Source organism: Bos grunniens, chromosome 13 (genome assembly GCF_055505025.1).
Source record: "Bos grunniens cultivar Pamir isolate PY7600 chromosome 13, Bosgru_T2T1.0, whole genome shotgun sequence".
In the NCBI taxonomy this organism is placed as follows: domain Eukaryota; kingdom Metazoa; phylum Chordata; class Mammalia; order Artiodactyla; family Bovidae; genus Bos; species Bos grunniens.
Window position 1 is genome coordinate 4,026,815 of NC_141177.1, and position 18,170 is coordinate 4,044,984.

Consider the following 18,170-nt stretch of genomic DNA (forward strand, 5'->3'; position numbering starts at 1 on the left):
CCCTCAGTCTTTCCCGGCATCAGGGTCTTCTCCAGTGAGTCATCTCTTCGCACCAGGTGGCCAGAGTACTGGGTCCTGCCCTCAGTCTTTCCCGGCATCAGGGTCTTCTCCAGTGAGTCATCTCTTCGCATCAGGTGGCCAGAGTGCTGGAGCTTCAATGTCAGCGCCAGTCCTTCCAGTGAATATTCAGGGCTGATCTCCTTTAGCATGGACTGGTTGGATCTCCTTGCTGTCCAAGGGTCTCTCAAGAGTCTTGTTCAGCACCACAATTCAAAAGCATCAATTCTTTGGTGCTCAGCCTTCTTGATAGTCCAATTCTCACATCTGTACATGACCACTGGAAAAACCAAAGCTTTGATTAGACAGACCTTTGTTGGCAAAGTGATGTCTCTGCTTTTTAATATGCTGTCTAGATTGGTCATAGCTTTTCTTCCAAGGAGCAAGCGTCTTTTAATTTCATGGCTGCAGTCACTGTCCACAGTGATTTTCTTCCATGTTCAGTTTTTAAAATCCTTCAGGCAACAGCTGTCCCTGGCCTCCGGTAGGTTTTGTACTAATTAGCTTAGGCGGTCACTTTGCTTCTGTTGGGGTCGGTAGATGTTCAGAGAAGGAAGTAACAGAGCGTCAAGCCTGGTTTTATCTCCCCAGCCAATTTTTCATTGCTAATATTTTCCAAATCAGGAAGCAGACATTACAGCAGGGGTTGGTAAATATCTTTATTGCTTTTGTCTGATTGCAAAAGTAGTAGGTTATGGGCTCTTTGTAAAAATTTCCAAGAGAAGTAGAACGTGTAATATGAGAAGGGAAGCCTCTGTGATCCCACCCTCCAGGGTAACTGGTACATATCCTTAGGGTGGAGGATATTTTTCTGTGTCTGTTTCCATGCACATGCCAGCTTGTTTATCGGTTGTACACCTAGAGAGGCGGTGGTTTTGAGCCATTGGGTGTGAGGGTTCTGGGGACAGCACAGGGCTTGAATCCTGCAGGGCCATTTATCTGCTCACTTTCCTCTTCTATGATGTAGGCGGTATTGCGGCATGATCTCATGGGTTGTTGTGGAGACTCACCAAGATCAGATACAAGGTATTCCCAGGTCCGGCTTTTGTGCAAGTTAAATGTTTACAGAGGAGCTAAGAGTGGACCCTGGAGCTAAACCCTCTGCTGTGACTCCTGGCTCTGTCCCTTGTGAGCTGTGCTGTCTTGGGCAAGTCACTTAAGCTCCCTGTGCCTCACTTCCCTCATCTGTAGAATGGGTGCGATGATAATAGCACCTCCTTTGTAGGGTTGCTGTAGGAATTAAATGAGCTGATAGCTTAAAGCACTGCAACAGGCAGGCATAAAATAAGCACTCTATGAGTGTTGATGCCATTTTTGATACACACACAGGGGCTTTGCTTACAGTTTTTGGTAACGTCCTTTTTTCTCCTTGGCACAGGCTGTGTTTTCCTCCGTGTTTTACTTCGCCTCTGTCCCCCTCTATCAAGGATTCCTCATCATCGGGTAAGAAAGTCCAGGCACAGTATTAATTTTTAATGAGCCACCCCTAAAACACCACAGAAGAAGGAAGACGCGTTGTGTTAAAGACGCCTGGATCCCCAAGTCAAGGCTGGTCTGGCAGTCTGGTTTAGAGCCTTCTTGAGTGGATACAATTTTGCACTGAGAGCTCGTAACCAGACTGCAGAGGTGGAGTCCAATCTGTGTATGGTCCCTCTGTACCTGATGACTGAATAGTGCTTGCCCGCGAGAGCCTGAGGGTATCAGATAATTGGCAGCCAGGCAAAACTTGAAGTCCCTGAGGGGTCTTAGGAAAAGCAGAGAGAGGGGCTCTGGGAAGGACCCTCGTTGCCATGGCTGCCTGCAGCGAGCGCCTGCTGGTGAGTCTCTGAGGCAGCCAGAGCCTGGCTCCCGGGGGCACATGCCCTTGGGAGAGCTTGTGCCGTGACCTACGCTGTCCCTTGGACGTTTGCTGCCGTCACATCCACCCCTGTTCCTGACCTGGAATTTGTGGCGTTCCTTTTGACCTTTTCAGAGGATGTGCTGGTCTCTGAGTTACCCAGGGAGGTGGAGTCTGGTTTCCACCCGCCCCAGGTAGATGCTGGTAGGGCGGCTGGTTACCAAGGCGGGAGGCACAGAGGGGCCGGCTGGTCCCAGGGCCGTCTTACAAAGTGCGTCTTCTGACGTTCAGCCTGAGAGCCGGCACTGGGGTTCTGCCTGCTTCTAACTGGGGAAAACGGCCTGCCCTTTGTCAGGCCCTGGAACCGGGGCGGAACCTGCCAGATCAGAGCCAGGCCTTCAGGCTCCACGTGCCTCCCCGGGACCTGGTCCCCCTTCCCTCGGGTTTCATCTGCTCGCTTCCCCCGACCTGCGCGGCTCTGGCCACGTGGGCCGCCTCGTTGCTCTTTGCACAGGACAGACACACTTCCACCTCAGGGCCTCTGCCCTTTGCTGCTGTGTCCGCCTGGGAGGCTCCTCCCTGGACACCGACACGGCCACCCCCTTTCCTCTTGTGGGCATTTCCTCAACCATCTCACCTCCCGCCCACCTTCTCTGCAGTCACACCATCTCACCCCATGTCTTGTTCCCTCTTCCCCCTCGTGTTTCCTTCCTCAGCACCTTACCTCCAACGCGCAGCACGGTTTACGGAGTTTGTTTTTTGACTCCCAGCACGGGAGCGCTCTGAAGGCAGGCGATTTTGTCTGCTTTGCATCTCGCATCTCCAGGGCTTCACACCGGCCCCGGCGTGCTCCAGGCGCTCCGTGCACGGTTGTTCAATGGAGCGGTGGAGCTGGTCTCCAGAGGCGGGGGGCACCTGGCTGGTGTCCACTGGCTGGCTCTTCGCTGAGGGGACCTTCTTTCTCGCAGGTACTCCACCATCTATACCATGTTTCCTGTGTTTTCTCTGGTTCTGGACAAAGATGTCAAGTCGGAAGTGGCCATGCTGTACCCCGAGCTCTACAAAGACCTGCTCAAGGTTCCCCAGGCGCCCGCCGGCTTCCTCCTCCAGCCCCGCTCCCTCCTCCCTTCCTGCTTGCTTCCTTCCCACCCTCCCTGCTGCTTTATTTAAATTATAAATTAACGTGTATTTAATGCAGCATGTCTGCCTTATACAGGCAAATGTTTTCTGACTTAACCCACAAAGCTATTCTACGGCTGTGGTCACGTCTTTATTTTTATGATACGTTTCTTAGACCTTTTCTCACCCTGTCAGCAGAACGTATAGTATAGACGCGACTCACACGGTTCAAAGACCTCACCTTTCTGCTTCTTTTAACGTATTTCTCACGGACACTCCACGTCTGATGTGAATACACTTGGACTGATGGCTTTCTTTTGAGAGGAAGGCGTGGGGGCTTATCGTTTTCCTTAAACTGTCGTATGCACACACAAAGACTTAAACCGTAACACAGATAGGTCAATAGAAAACAAGCCCCTCGTACCTTTTTACAAGCCCCTGACAGTTCTGTTCTGCAGCTGCTCCGTGTGCCCCTGGAAATGCTCTTAGGTACCGTCCAGAAAAACCTTTGTGTGTGTGTAATTGCATATTTTTGTCCTCAAGGAATTTTTAATAAGGAGCAGCTTTATTTCATCTAAAATCACTTATCTTTAAAAAAAGTCATTTCTCTAATGCATTTCGATGTGTGTGAGCCACTGTTCCCATGAAAACAGGCAGATTGTCTTGTCTGGCTGGCAGAGGGGCGTCTGAAGGCAGCTGGCGCCCTGGCTGAGCCCCGCCCACTGACCCACCCTGTCTCTTCCTCTCTTGTTCAGGGACGGCCACTGTCTTACAAGACGTTCTTGATATGGGTTTTGATCAGCATCTATCAAGGTAAGGATGGGCGAAACCATTGGCTGTCTTGTGCTCTGGCCTTGGCCTGAGGGTCAAATTTCCTGTGCTGTGTCTGTAGAACATGAAGAGAAAGAGCTAGAATCTTGAGACAGCAGTCAGGAGCGTGGCATTGGGCCCCCGGAAGCCCCCTCTGCAAGTCCTGAGGACGTGGTCGTGGGGCCCAGAGTCACACGTGTGAGGTGGTGCTGCCAGCTGAACTGAGACAAAATCAGAGAAAGAGCTACTCGCTCAGTCGTGTCCCACGCTTTGTGACCCCATGGACTGTAGCCTGCCAGGCTCCTCTGTCCATGGGATTTTCCAGGCAAGAACACTGTAGTGAGTTGCCATGCCCTTCTGGGGATCTTCCCCACCCAGAGATCGAACCTGGGTCTCCTGCATTGCACACAGATTCTTTACGCTTGAACCCCCAGGGGAGCCCAGAGAAAAACGTAACCAATACCAATCAAAGCTTGCCGGGGTGTTGGAGTCACTGTAACAAAAAATGCTTGCTTTCTGGGATGTCCTGATAGGTTTTCTGAGGTCCAGCCTTAGTTTTTTAACAACGTATTTACTTCCGCAGGCTCCAGAGAGGGTCCCTCAGACTAGAGGCTTTGTGAGATGATATACTGGATATACTTTGTGAGATGATATACTGGATATACTTTGTGAGATGATATACTGGATATACTAGAGGCTTTGTGAGATGATATACTGGAATATGGAAAGGCTGTCTCCCAGGCGGACACAGCCCTCTTTGTATATACTTTTTTCTCACTCTGTTTAGAATTTCTGTTTACTGGTGTGTTTTGTAATGTATCTGATGTATTTGTACAGTGGGCCTGCTTTCTATGTCTTTCTGCACAGGTACACATGGATAGTTCACAAATACATATTGTCCGTTAGGGATTCATGCTTAGTGATTTTTACTGATGAGGTGATGTGCAGGTAAAAAGTTTAGCAACCATTGCATTTGTTGGTGAGAGGCTACCCTGTCATTAGAACAGTCTGAAGGGGTCTTTTTGATAGGTGTAGCAAAGTGACATGTGTGTATCTGGTTGAAGAAAGCAAAGCCAATGTGAAAGCTCCTAGTACCAGGCAGTGGCCCTTTCCTGCACCCCTGCTACCCCCAGCTCTGTTGTGATAGACTCACCTGAGCTATCACCAGGGCTTCACAGTCTCCTGGCCCTGCTCTTAAGCAGTGGCCTCACATAGCTAGTGTGTTTGATGCACACGAGACATTGTCCGTTCAGTTCCTGCAATTCTGGATGAAAAGGTGCTTATCTAGACTCTCCGCCACTTTGCTTTCTCTTCTCAGCACGGGTGCAGCATTTTTCGAGTGTCTCTCAGCTGCCTGTTTCTTTGGTGCATGTTTGGGGTGGGTGGGAGGTAGAAGAGCCGAAACGTACCATTCACCGTCATGACTGTTTTGAGGTGCCCAGTTCAGCAGTGTTCAGTATATTCCCGTTGCTGTGAAACCAGTCTCCAGAACCTTCTCAGCTTAGAGAACAGAAACTGTGTGATCTGTCCAGCAGCAAACACGCCTTTCCCTCCTCCCCGCAGCTCCTTGGTAATCACTCTTCCCCTCTGTGTCTCTATGAACATGACTACGTCAGCCCTGGTGTCAGTGGATCCCACAGTATTTGTTCTTTAGTGGCTGGCCACGTCTGTCATTTCAAATAAAGTACAAAAACCTCTGTCTCTTGTTGCACCCAGTCCAGATAGTTACCACCTTCTTCTGCCTCTTTGCCTGTCTTTCCTATCTATCTTTTCCTCTCCCTCCCGGGGATCAACGCTCACTTGCATGTAAGTCAGAAGCAGTGTAGCAGAACTAGGGACTTCCCTGGCTGTCCAGCGGTTAAAACTCATGCTTCCAGGGGTGTGAGTGTGATCCCTGGTTGGGCAACTAAGATGCCACACGCTGCGCAGCGTGGCCAAAAAATTTAAAAGGAAAAACAAAGGAACATAGGAAACCTAGGATCTGCTGCCTGTCTCTCAAACTCCGTGAAGGCCTCTCATTACCGTCCTTGACCAGACGGTACCCTTCACGTCTAAATGCAGAGGAGAGGGGTCAGGCTGGGCGAGCAGGGGGGCTGCGGGGTTGGCATGAGCCCCTCCCATGCGGACCCCCTCCCCATGCGGACCCTTCAGGCAGACCCCCTCCCCATGTGGACCCCCTCCCCCACGCGGACCGCCCCCCACGCGTACCCCCTCCCCATGCGGAACCTCCCCACGCGGACCTCCTCCCACGTGGACCCCCTCCTCATGTGGACCCGCGCCCCACACAGACTCCCCCACGCGGGATCCCCGCCCCACACAGACCCCCCCAGGCAGACCCCCTCCCCCCGCGAACCCCCTCCCCCACGCGGAACCCCTCCCCATGCGGAACCTCCCCACACGGACCCCCTCCCCCACGTGGACCCTCGCCCCACGCGGGACCCCCACGCAGACCCCCCCCACACGGACCTGCGCCCCACGTGGAGCCCCTCCCCACGCGGACCCCCTCACACACGGACCCCCGCAGGGAGCACCATCATGTACGGGGCGCTGCTGCTGTTCGAATCGGAGTTCGTGCACATCGTGGCCATCTCCTTCACGTCGCTCATCCTCACGGAGCTGCTCATGGTGGCCCTGACCATCCAGACGTGGCACTGGCTGATGACGGTGGCCGAGCTGCTCAGCCTGGCCTGCTACGTCGCCTCCCTGGTGTTCCTCCACGAGTTCATCGGTAAGGGCCCCGCCCACCCCCGACGCAGACACACACAGCCTGCCCATCGGGTGGAGGGGTCTCAACTTGGGAAGGGAGGCGGCCCCTCGTGGCCTGGGCCCTGTGTCCAGCAGGCCTTTGCACTCAGCAGCCCTCCTTGTCTCACTGGCATCCCGTGGGGCAAGGGACCGTTGACAGTCGGCCTCCTGGAACTGAGGCCGGTGGGCGTGATCTCAGTGCTGAGTGTGGTCTTTAAATCACGCCCTGTGCCCACTGGCTTAGAAGGGGATTTGTTTAATGTGAGGACCTGTTGGGCTTTCTCCAGGGAGCTGGTCACCGTGCTGGGCTCCGTGGAGCTGGTGCTCCAAGTCAGGCTTGCTGGAGAGTAAGTGACAGTCAGCAGGACTTAACACTGCTCTTGGCTCGAGAAGCTCTGCCTTATCGCAAAGGCATCTTCCATCCCGCCTCTTGTTTATCAGCAAACTGCTCCTTAAAATTTTGATAAAGCAGCATTCCGATGGAAGGTGAAGTCTTAGAACAGTTTCACACTCGCTTGAAAAGCCTCCCTTCGGGTTTTGTGAGCACCTACATGTGCGCTTCAGTGCTTGACTCCGGGGAGTCACAGAGGCTTGCCAGACAAGCCTGCCCCCAGGAGCTTCAGTCATTGCTTTAGACGCGGACCTGCCCTAGGACTGGGCAAGCAGCCCATGGGGGGGCCTTCGGGGTGGCACTTAGTAGGTGCTTACTCAGTGCCCACTGCATTTCCCCAGCTTCTGCTCAAGAGGCAGGGGAGATGCCCCCAGTTCTCCTGGTACTCACTAGCTGTCGCTCCTCTCGCAAAAACCACCTAACCGCAGGGACGACTGTCCTGCAGCCAGGAGGGGATCTCACGCCAGCCCCCCTGCCCCCAAGGTCATGCTCGTCCTGACCAGGGGTCTCCACCCCCTCGTTCCACCCTCAGACCTGGCTCCAGCTTCTGTGACTATTGCCGAGATGAAGGCAAAAAGCCGCTCCGAAGCAGAACCATGTGTTTGAGTGTCCCTTTCTGCCAGGTTTAGAAAGAAAAACCTCCAGCTGTCAGATTCCAAACCAAAAGCACCTGGAAGGCCCCGCCCCCTCACCCCCCACGCCGTAGTTTTCCTTTCCCAGTTGTTGAAAGTAGCATTTCACGGAAGATCCGGAAGCCGCAGAAGCAGGTCAGAGGGAGGAGGGGAGCGCAGCTGTCCGGCCGATGGCCGGGCGTCCCCTACCCCCGCCCACCGCTGTGCTCTGTCTGCCCGCAGACGTGTACTTCATCGCCACGCTGTCCTTCCTGTGGAAAGTGTCCGTCATCACCCTGGTCAGCTGTCTGCCCCTCTACGTCCTCAAGTACCTGCGACGACGGTTCTCGCCTCCCAGCTACTCGAAGCTCACGTCCTAGGCCGAGCGCGGGAGGGGACCCCGGGCTGCGCACACGCCTGGCGGGCAGAGTCCAAGCCGCTTCCTGTTGACCTCCGCCCGGGGACTGTGCGGGCCCGCCGCCGAGGCTCTGGGCTTCTGCGGAGCCGTGGCCTGGCACATGCAGGAGGCAGGCGCCCGAGGGCCCCAACAGGCCTGTCTGAGCCCCTGGCGGTTCACGGAGGACTGAACGTGACTCTGAAACCCCGTGGCCCAGCCAAGAGGTTGGCCCGTGCGTCGCCATGCAGGCTTCCTTACGACTTGAATTTCGTTGTCCTGTGCTGAAAGTTTCTGTCCAGTTGAAAACTGTAGAGGGTTTCTTGTTGTTGTTTTAAACCATCCCAACGTGTGTGCACTTTTTACATTTTTCTGCCCTTAAGATAACTGGTTTCAGAGAAAGATAGAGCTCCTGGTGTCGGTTTGGGGGAAAAGACGGTGCTGTTTGGTTAAAAAAGTTCAGCAGACGGTAATCTAAGTTTTGAAACGCTAAATATCCTCTCGAAGGCAGCCTGGCTTGTTGAAACGGCTCTGGATTCCTGGAACTACAAAAAAGCTGTGAGAAGGGAGTGAGAGAGGCACGTTATCTTTCCCCCAGCTCAGCGTCTACAGCCCCAGCGTTCACGTTAACGTCACCTACCACCTCGTAAAGAATTTCAAAAGTGTTATCTTGCTTCGTTTGGACCTGGTAACAATTACAAAGCCCGTGGCTATCTGAGGACACCCTGGGACTTTGTTCTTTTTCAGCAGGAAACGTGCCACTGGGCGGCCCCTCGTCGTGCCGACAGCGTGACAAGAGACTCAGCTAATTCTTTAGACAACGTCGCACATGTGGCTCAGACCCTCCGAGTCCGAAGTGGAAAGGTCAGGGACAGGAGTCTTGACGTCCACAGGAGTCTGTTTCCAGTTAGGAGGGATTGCTGAGGATGCAGCGACAAAGGGGGACGTGTCTTAGCATGTTGCGGGTCATCGGTGGCAGCTTTGAGTGAGAAGCCTGGGGTGGGGGAAGGCCTGGGCTGTAGCTCTGCAGTCAGGGCTCGCTTGTACTGCCTCCGGATTTCAAGGGAAGCTTGCTCAAAGGCAGCCGCGAGTGGAGATTCCTCTCCCCAACCAGGGTGGGGCCCTTGCGCGACTGTTTCTTATAAAGCCATGGCTTCCGGTTTCAGAGGAAGAAGAGACTTTGCGAGCGCTGGCCGTGGCCCGGCAAAGCTTTCTTGGGTTTTCAAGTCTCCCTCCAGAAGCCACATGTGCGTGCCAGAAGGGTTAGGTTGGTGGATCTGCAAGAGCTGATTGTGCTTGAGATCTTAGATTTGTGATAAATTCTTTCTGACTGTGTCCCCTCCAGCTCTTTGGCCTGGTTCTTCTTGTGCTTCAGAAGTGTAAGTTGTGGCCACCCCTCCACGGGTAGGCCCGCCCTTGGATTGCTGGGGACGCCAGGTCCTTGCGTTTGGACCGCTGATACACTGATGTGTTTCCGTTGCCCTCTTAAAACTTTATAGAATGACAGTAAGTTGCAGGCGTTGCTAAATTGACTATGACATCACTTCTATTTTTGTTTCCAAGATTCTGCAGTTTTGTGAGATTTTTCCCATTCTGTCCCAGCCATTTCTGCCCCACAGGAAATAAATGTTGCATTAAATGAATGGTTATTTAGGAAGAAGATCTTGCTCCAAAACTTTGAGAAAGGCTGAGCCAGTCTGACGTCTTTGCTGGGTGATTTTATGTGGTTTCAGAGGTGGGACGGGAGGAAGGTGTGCTCAGTGTTCTCGCACCTGTCTGTCTGTCTGGAAGTCAGCCCTGTCGACTCAGGAGTCTGAAGGTCCTTCTCCCCTTTCTCAAACCCTGACCTTGACCTTGTTCACAGACAGGTGATGGCTTCCACAGGAAGGTCTCCTGGAACCCTCAGTAGGAAATGTTTAGATTAACAGCAGAGATGGGGAATGAAGATGGTCTCTTTGGATTTTTTTTTTACTTCCCAACTTTGATCGAGGTGCTTGAGTTGACTTGACTGAACTCCTTACTGGCATCTGAGAGGGAGAAAGGGTCGAGGGGAGTGGAGGAAGCGGTGCCCGGAGGTCGCACATGCTGTTTTGTGCTGTGCACAAACCCGCTTGCTCAGTCTGTCGACCACACCCCGGTGGAGGCAACCAAGAGCTGAGGATCCGACGTGCGCGTGGAGATGGGAGACCGTGGCCACCTCAGAGAGCTGCCCTGCCGGCAGGCAGCCTGTTGCCACCGCCTGCAGGAGTGCCGAGTGTCTAGGAAAACACACACCCACTTCTCAAACGCTGGAGACCCGCAGGGTGGGAGCCGCGAGTCAGCTGAGGGCACTGGATCCTGACCTGCACACATCAGACGTAACCCTATAGAGCCAGTGCACACGGGCGCTTCCTGGCTTAGCCTCTCTGTGGGCAGAAGACAAGGACAGAAGCAAAAGCCCCCATTTTACAGGAAGCTCCTGAGTCATAAACCTGAAGCATAAGAATTCTGTTCACCACCTGGGAAGGAATTTAGGAAGCGCCGTTGACAGCTTGGAGAGGTCCCTTCACCTTGGAACTCAGTGGCCCCAAGTCTCCCACAGCCAGTTTGATTGGAAGCCAGAGGACCCCCCCCCACCCCCTCCCCGCACACAGGCACAGTGCTGTTTAAAGACTTTCCTTCAAAGTTTAACAAAAAAAAATGACACCTCCTCCTGCCCTGCAACAATACTAGATACTTCTTTTGTTATTGATGATGATTTTTCTTGTCTTTTTTGGCGATGGTGGTCTGCGTAGGCAGGTGAGCACTCCGTTTGGTGTGTCTTTTCTCTCCTCTGTTCCCTCCTCCCTTTCTTCAGGGGAATGACCCGACGAGCTTCTCTGGCTTGAGTGACTTCCTGTCTCCGCCTGCCTTGATGCCCGTTTTGAGAGCCTGTATGCCCCCGTGTGCGTTCCCAGTGGTGCTTGGTGAGGCTGGCCACACTGACTCGGGCTGCTTGGGGCAAAGGACGTTTCCCCGAAGCGAAGAAGGGCAAGCCAGGCAGCACCTACACTTTGGAGCAGGACCATCTGTTTACAGCCACCTGGAGCTGGGAGGCCGAGAGCTGAGATTGCTCCTGCTTCATTGTATCCAGATCCCAGACTGACTTTCCTAGCGAAACCCTTTTCTGTAGCAGTGATGTTAAATGCCAGCGTCTGCTTACCCTTTTCCCCGTATGGTTTCTGCTGAAAATTTAGACTATGCTGACAGTACTTTTGAATGTATTTTGAGCTTTTGTGCTCACTGGGAACTGACACGATCATGCCTATTTTTCCTCCCCCAGACTTTTGCTTTCATACTTTTGTTTTGTTTTTCCAAGGGTGGGGATGGAACGCCCTTGAGCGTTGATGGGGCAGCATTTTAAACCTCCGCCAAAATTGCAAATGGGACCTATATGTTCTTCTGCTCCATCCTTTTTAAGGCCAACACCCATCAGCCATTTTTATCTTTGACCTTTTTTGCGTGTTTGGAATGTGTGTGTGTGTGTGTGTGTGTGAGCGCATGACGTCACCTCAAGTGTTTGAAAGACGTTCGTGGTTTTCACCGTGTTAGAATCCTGTCAGTCATGGTTTCCTTTTTCATTAAGAAATATGCAAGGAGCTTTGCAAAGGCAACAGACTTTATTTCTCTCACCTTCTTTTAACGTAAAGCACTTTTTTTGTCGTTTATATATACTTCTTAGGAAATAGTCCCATGAATTATGTCCACTCTCTCTTAGGAAAACGTGTGTATGTTACGCTTTTGTGTGCAACCCAGTAGCACGGGGGCAGTGTGGCGGCGCTTGGGGATTTGCAGGATCTTCTCCAGCCAGCACCTTGCGCCCGGAGTCTGGTCTTCTCCATCACAGTGTGGCTGGAGGCACTGTCTGTCGGTGTTGCTGGGCAATGTCTGTGAATATTGTATTTGTTGGGGGGCAGCTGGGGAGGGGGCATGGTATTTGCAAAAAAAAAAAAAAAATTGTGGCTCATTTATTGCTCTGTTGTCATGGGTCTGACTGAATTCCTCTAGGGCTCCTTGACTTCCTCATTAGTAGATTATCTGTAACCCTCACGGCAGATATTCACCAGGACAGCGTTTTTTGATTAGAGAGGAGCTCTGGTACAGAACTTGAATTTAGCAGGAACTCCCAGATGATTTACATTCTTGATCCCATGATGACACACATGTGATCCTGCGTGATTCTGAACGGTTCTGTTTTCATTGTGTGCCAGCGTGGCCTGTTGCTGTTGCCCAATAAAGCTTGTGTACTTTATGCCTTCGGGGATCATTTTAATTTGTGCGGAAACATGAAATTCTGGTGTCAGAATGAGAGCTTTTTATGAGAATGCTATTTTGTGTGTGTCTTGTACATAAAAAGTAAAGAGCTTTTTCTCTGGGTAAAGAACTATCTCGATTTCAGCAAAAAAACCGCCACAAATCCATGCGTTATTTATTATTCTGTACTGTTGCCTATTCCAGACATGTTAGAACTTTAAAAAATGATCTCTGTTAAAAAAAGGCAAACATTCATGATTCATATTTTATTTATACCCACAGTCTTTGATTGCTTTGAGTATGTTTTATTGGGGGCTTCCCTGGTGGCTCAGTGGTAAAGAATCCGCCTGCTGATGCAGAATACATGGGTTCAATCCCTGAGTCAGGAAGATCCCCCGGAGGAGAAAATGGCAACTCATTCCAGTATTCTTGCCCGGAAAATCCCATAGACAGAGGAGCCTGGCGGGCTACATACAGTCTATGGAGTCACAAAGAACCAGACACAGCTGAGCAACCAACCAACCACCTTTTGTTAAGTGACAGAAGATTCAGGATCACAGTCACTTAAGTTTTAGGGAAAAGAGGTTTTGAAGCTATTGTGTAGAATGCAGAGGACATTGTGTTTCATTCAACATGTTTGTCAACCAGGGGCGATTTTGTCCTGCAGGGGACATGGGCAATGTCTGAAGTCATTTTTGGTTGTCACAGCTTGGGGGGTGTGCTCCGCTGGGATCCAGCGAGGACCCTGCAGGGACGCTGCAGGTCACCCTCCATGTCACCGGGCAAGCCCACCCACCACAGAGGCTCACCCAACCCAGCGTCCGAAGTGTTGAGGCTGAGAAACCCACCCGCATCCTGCACACGTCAGTTCTGCCCTCTGTAGGAGCCTTCATTTCCAGAGGAGCCCAGCAGTATAAACTCCTTGTCTCAAGAAGCCGGTTAGCATCCAACGGGCCAAATGTTTTAATTAGCAGCTTTTAGCAGTGCAGGCTGCTGGTGTCCTCTCGCTGGCTGTCAGCTGAAAGGGCCGTTCTCAGCTTACGGATTAGAGAGGGGATTGTACATTAGCTGTGCCCTCGTCAGCGGCGGCTCCCTGGGCCCATGGGGGACGCATGCGCTCCAGGGCAGAGGGACGGTACTTTTCCTAACCGCATGCGGTCGATGTAAAGGCTTCAGACCACACTTGCCTGCTGTGAAATTCCATGACCGTGCAGGCACTGCTCCCGCCGCGCCGCTAGGGGGCACCTGAGGATCAAAAGACCTTTCTATTTCCTGTTTTCACCAGCCCGCCGGGCCCTCCATACCCGACTGTTGTTTCAAGATGCTGCTTTCATAGCTTCAGAATTTTATTTCATGGCCAACGGCTCCCTTAAAAACAGACATTTCTTTTTATGTTGTTGACCGGACTGTTTTGCTGGACTTAGCTTGAAAAAAAAAAAAAAAACAACCCAGCAAGATGGGAGCCGGCTGAGATGAATATTTATTTGATCTCGTATATTTGCATTTTTGAATAATTGGCAACTGGGAAGCCTTGCCCTCCTCGCTGCTCTTCGGGCTAATAAGGTTTAGAGACGAAATGTTCCATCACCCCAAGTACTTTAGCTGTTTTTGTTATGAAACTTTTCAGGGTGACATGAAACCCTGCGGTATTTGTGAGCTGATCTGTAAATGATGGATTTGCTCACCTCAAAATAGAACTGTAGTCGCTCCAGACTTTCCACAAGTCGGAGCACAGTAACAGAATTCATTCAGGACTTGCTAATTTCCTACTTTAAATGGGTTACATAACAGAGCGTCCCGCCTTCTCGCCTCTCAAAACTGCCCATGAAGTGATGGTGAGATGTATCGTTAAAAGCTAGAAATAGCTTTGCTAAACTCTGGGAAAAAGATGAGTTGTTTTTTTTTTTTTTTCCTTCTAATAGTCCCCCCTTCCCTTTTCTCATCCAAACATTGCATAATGTTAAAAAAAAAAAAAAAGTCAAATCTTTCCGTGGGATTTAATTTCGTTCTCCATGTGGCTGTGGTCGGAGGGGTAACTTAAGTACTTTGGGGGCTGGCAGATTTTTGGAGGGTCACGCACTCCCGGATTGGTTTTCATCTGAAGCTTTAGCAGAGAAAGACACCCGATCCTGGGGTTTTTCCCCTTCCCTTCCCCCCGCCTTTTGTGGATGAGTTATCTACAACGTAGCATCTTTTCAGAAAGCCTGCCTTCTCGTAGGCATGCCAGAGTAAAGCCACACTCCACTTTCCATACTGAGGTTTTGATTTTGAAATGGATTTGCCTTAAAATTTGGGGTAATTGGATCATATGTAAAGTCCCCAGCCCCACAACGTACGTTCAGTGACCAGCCGGGTCTCGTATCTTAGAACTCAACCTGCAGGTTCTTTTGCTTACGTCGGGAGTTTGGTGTTTCCAAGAGATTTAAGAACTTTTTTTTTTTTCCCCTTTTATTGGGTCTAGATAAACCCAGGAATATGTATTATTTTACTTCCTTCCAGAAAGATTGCCGAATCCAAAAATAAGGGATCAGAGTTGTGTGGAATATACTGATATTTTAATTCATTCTTTTGCTAAATATTTACTGAGCACCTACTATGTGCTGGGTACTGTTCTTTAGGCTGGAGGCACAGGGGAGAACAAGATGGATAATCCCTGCCCTCGTAATGATTATCGTCTTCTGTGTGGGAGACACGAGACATGCAGATACAGACTCCAGTGTCCTCTAAAGAAAGCAGGGCGAAGGGGAGACAGAGGGATGATCTGGTATAAGTAAGGAGAGAGGAAGTGATGGGGTCAGAGAAGAGCCCTTCAGGGTGGACTGCTGGCACAGAAGCCTGAAGGATGGGAGGAAAGGAACCGGGGGAAGTGGTGTTCAAGTAGCAGGGTGTGCAAAGGCCCTGGGGTTGAAAAGGCTGAGTGTGTTGGAGGAGCAGAAAAGAGGGCGCATGGCCAGGGTGCTGAGATGAGGGCGGGGAGGCAGATGTGCCCCCCACCCCCGTCCATGGCATCCAGACTGAGTGCTATGAGAACCAAGCAAGCGTGTTAAAGTTGGCTCGTGAGTGTGTCAGAAGCTGAACTGTGTCCGAGGGGCCCACTGACCCATCCCTGCCTGTCTCTGTCTCCACCTCTGTGTTCCAAGGGGGTTCCGGTGAGACCATTCCCACTGGAGTCAGCCCTCGCCCATGCCGACTTTCTGCATGACTTCACTGGCATGAGCGACACTAACTCTTACATAAGGGGGAGAAGAAGCTGGTCCTTGGCTGAAGTTTCCTCTTGCTTTTCCAGCAAATACTACAAAGGGTCTCTGTTCAGCCCCGCCTGGGGTGCTGTGAGCAGAGCTGATTGTTCTCAGGCAAGCCCTGGAAAGCCGGCCACCCCTGATGGAGAAGGTGAGTCTGAAGGAAGAACCAGTAGAAGGTACTTAACTGGGTCACGTTCTCTGAAGCTGCCACATTTCTTGAGTGTGCCCATTTGGGCTGGATTTCGAAGAGGAAGCCCTTTGCAGTCATGAACTGCGTGCGGGAACCCAGGCTGTGTTCAAATTCCTCCTGAAGAAAGAAATAATAACGAGAAACAGGCTGTGGAAAAGAATGTAGTTAGTGTCTTAAAGATGGGCAAATATTCATTCTCATTTGTCCCTTTATGTGAAACAGATTTTTTAAAAGGCAATTGGAGTAGCTAACAACATCCAGAGCCCTGCTGATTCGAGTGGGGCTGAGGGTGGAGGCTCCCCTCGGCCCACACGACTAATCAGACCCAAGAAAAGAGGTGAGCTGATTAGCCTGGAAGTTGCACAGGAATTCTTCAAAGATGCGGCCAGTAATTAGAGTGTAAGATGCTGCTCGCTATGCACATAACTTAGCATAATTTTATTAGGCAGCTCATCACCACCAGAATTAAAGAAAATCAAGCCAGAAAAAAAAAAAAAAAACCCGCTCGCCAGGCAGCCTGATGCAGATGTGGAGACTCCCGCTCCAAAACAGCTTCATGCTTGAGAGACACCAGGGGAAACACCACCTTTCTTCTGGGCCTGATGGTGGGTGGGAGGAGAATGAATGCAACGGCCTTTCAGGGGATGGGCTGGAATTCGGTGGGGGGGGGGCGGGCAGCAAAGGGCACCATGCCCTGGACACAGCTGGGATGAGACAGACCCGAATACCCATCCCCACACCTACTGAGTGAACCGAGGCTGATGCCTTAAGTTCTCTGAGCTTCAGTTCCTTGCCTGCTATTAGGAATGGGAGCCCCACCTGTGAGGCCAGCCTCGAGGCTCAGGACACAGCTGTGGTCTTCATTCCAAGCGGAGGGCGGGCTACAGATAGAGGATTGGGTGTCTCTTCCAAGCTCCAAGTCCTTCACAGAAATGGGCTACTGTGCATGTTTTCTTCCCAACCTTGAGGTCACCTGTGTGGATAGAGGTTTTGAAAGATTTCAGACTCTGGGCACAGAGGTCATATCCCGCCTTGACTCTCGCCACGCCTTCCTTGACTTCACAGATGCTTTCCCTTCAGAAGGCCCTGCTCTGAGCGGCCCCTCTTCCCCGACCCACTCCTTCCAAGACGCAGTACTCGGCATAGGACGCCCACCTGCCCGCCTTGCGTGGGGCTGACCTGGACATCCCTGCCCGGGGCTCACACCCCTGCAGGACTGGGGGTAGATGGAGCCAAAGAGGATGTCCCCCAGGCTCTACAGACTCAGCAACTTGGGGTGGAGAATGAGAGTGGATCAGTCATTGGATTGGCAAGTCATTTAACACATTTTTTTTTAACATGAAAACAGATTAATAGAGCAGAGGGCAAAATCTGCTTGAGTTTGAAAAAATAAACCAGGAGACTTGAGAGAAGTGAAGGGGAGTGGGTGACGGGAGCCCATGCTGGGGTGCTTCCTCCTGGGCTGGGCTCTTGAGGGTCGTGGAGGGGCGGCTCGGGAGGGACTGACTTCCGGTTTCGTCCTCAGCCAGCCCGGGACCTGGCCCGTGGCGAGGGTTCCATAAACCTTTGTGACTTTGAGTTTGCTTTTTTGTGGTGGTAAAACTTACCCAAAGTGTACCATTTTAAACCTTTTAAAGTGTACGGTTCGGTGGCGTTAAGTCATCGAGCTGTTGTTTTTTGTTTTTATTGGGATGTAGCTGATTTACAGCGTGGTGGTCCCCGAGTTTTAAGAGTGAGCTCTGGAAGATTCAGGAACCGGACGCGAAAAAAGTGGGCCTTGCTGTGTTGTGGCGTTTTACGGTTGAAAGTGCTTTCCCACCTGTTCCTGCTTCTGTGATCGGGAGGTGGTGGTACCCTCATTTTGCAGATGAGAAAAGTGTCGTTGAAAGAGACTACGGTTGAAGCGGGGCCACCGAACAACACAAGTATTCACAGCACTGTTCACAGGCGCCATAAAGGGGAAGCACTCCAGCCGTCCATCGGCTGATGAACGAGACGTAGTGTGTCCATCGCTAGGGAATGCTATCCAGCCTCAAAAAGGAGCGAGGCTCTGACACGGCACGACGCGGTGGACCTTGAGAACACTGCCGACTGAAATACACCAGTCACTACAGGCCACACGGGGCTTCCCCGGCGGCTCAGCTGGTAAAGAGTCCGCCTGCAACGCGGGAGACCCTGGTTCAATTCCTGGGACGGGAAGATCCGCTGGAGAGAGGATAGGCTACCCACTCCAGTATTCTTGGGCTTCCCTGGTGACTCAGCTGGTAAAGAGTCCACCTGCAATGCGGGAGGCCTGGGTTTGATCCCTGGGTCGGGAAGATCCGCTGGAGAAAGGATAGGCTACCCACTCCGGTATTCTTGGGCTTCCCTGGTGACTCAGCTGGTAAAGAGTCCGCCCGCAACACGGGAGACCCTGGTTCAATTCCTGGGTCGGGAAGATCCGCTGGAGAAAGGATAGGCTACCCACTCCAGTATTCTTGGGCTTCCCTGGTGGCTCAACTG

At 51.7% G+C, this 18,170-nt stretch overlaps 1 protein-coding gene across 7 annotated transcripts in view; it reads left to right on the forward strand.

The window, feature by feature from the left end:
- Positions 1–12,234, forward strand: part of ATP9A (ATPase phospholipid transporting 9A) — a 125,423-nt gene extending 113,189 nt beyond the window's left edge. For all 7 annotated transcript variants that reach the window (XM_086331330.1, XM_086331326.1, XM_086331329.1 and 4 more), the window contains 5 exons: positions 1,436–1,500; positions 2,863–2,971; positions 3,769–3,826; positions 6,348–6,551; positions 7,814–12,234. In XM_086331330.1, the coding sequence (XP_086187456.1) occupies positions 1,436–1,500; positions 2,863–2,971; positions 3,769–3,826; positions 6,348–6,551; positions 7,814–7,950 (573 nt within the window). In that variant the 3' untranslated portion in view covers positions 7,951–12,234. The remainder of the gene's footprint in view (positions 1–1,435; positions 1,501–2,862; positions 2,972–3,768; positions 3,827–6,347; positions 6,552–7,813) is intronic.
- The last annotated feature ends 5,936 nt before the right edge of the window (positions 12,235–18,170 follow it).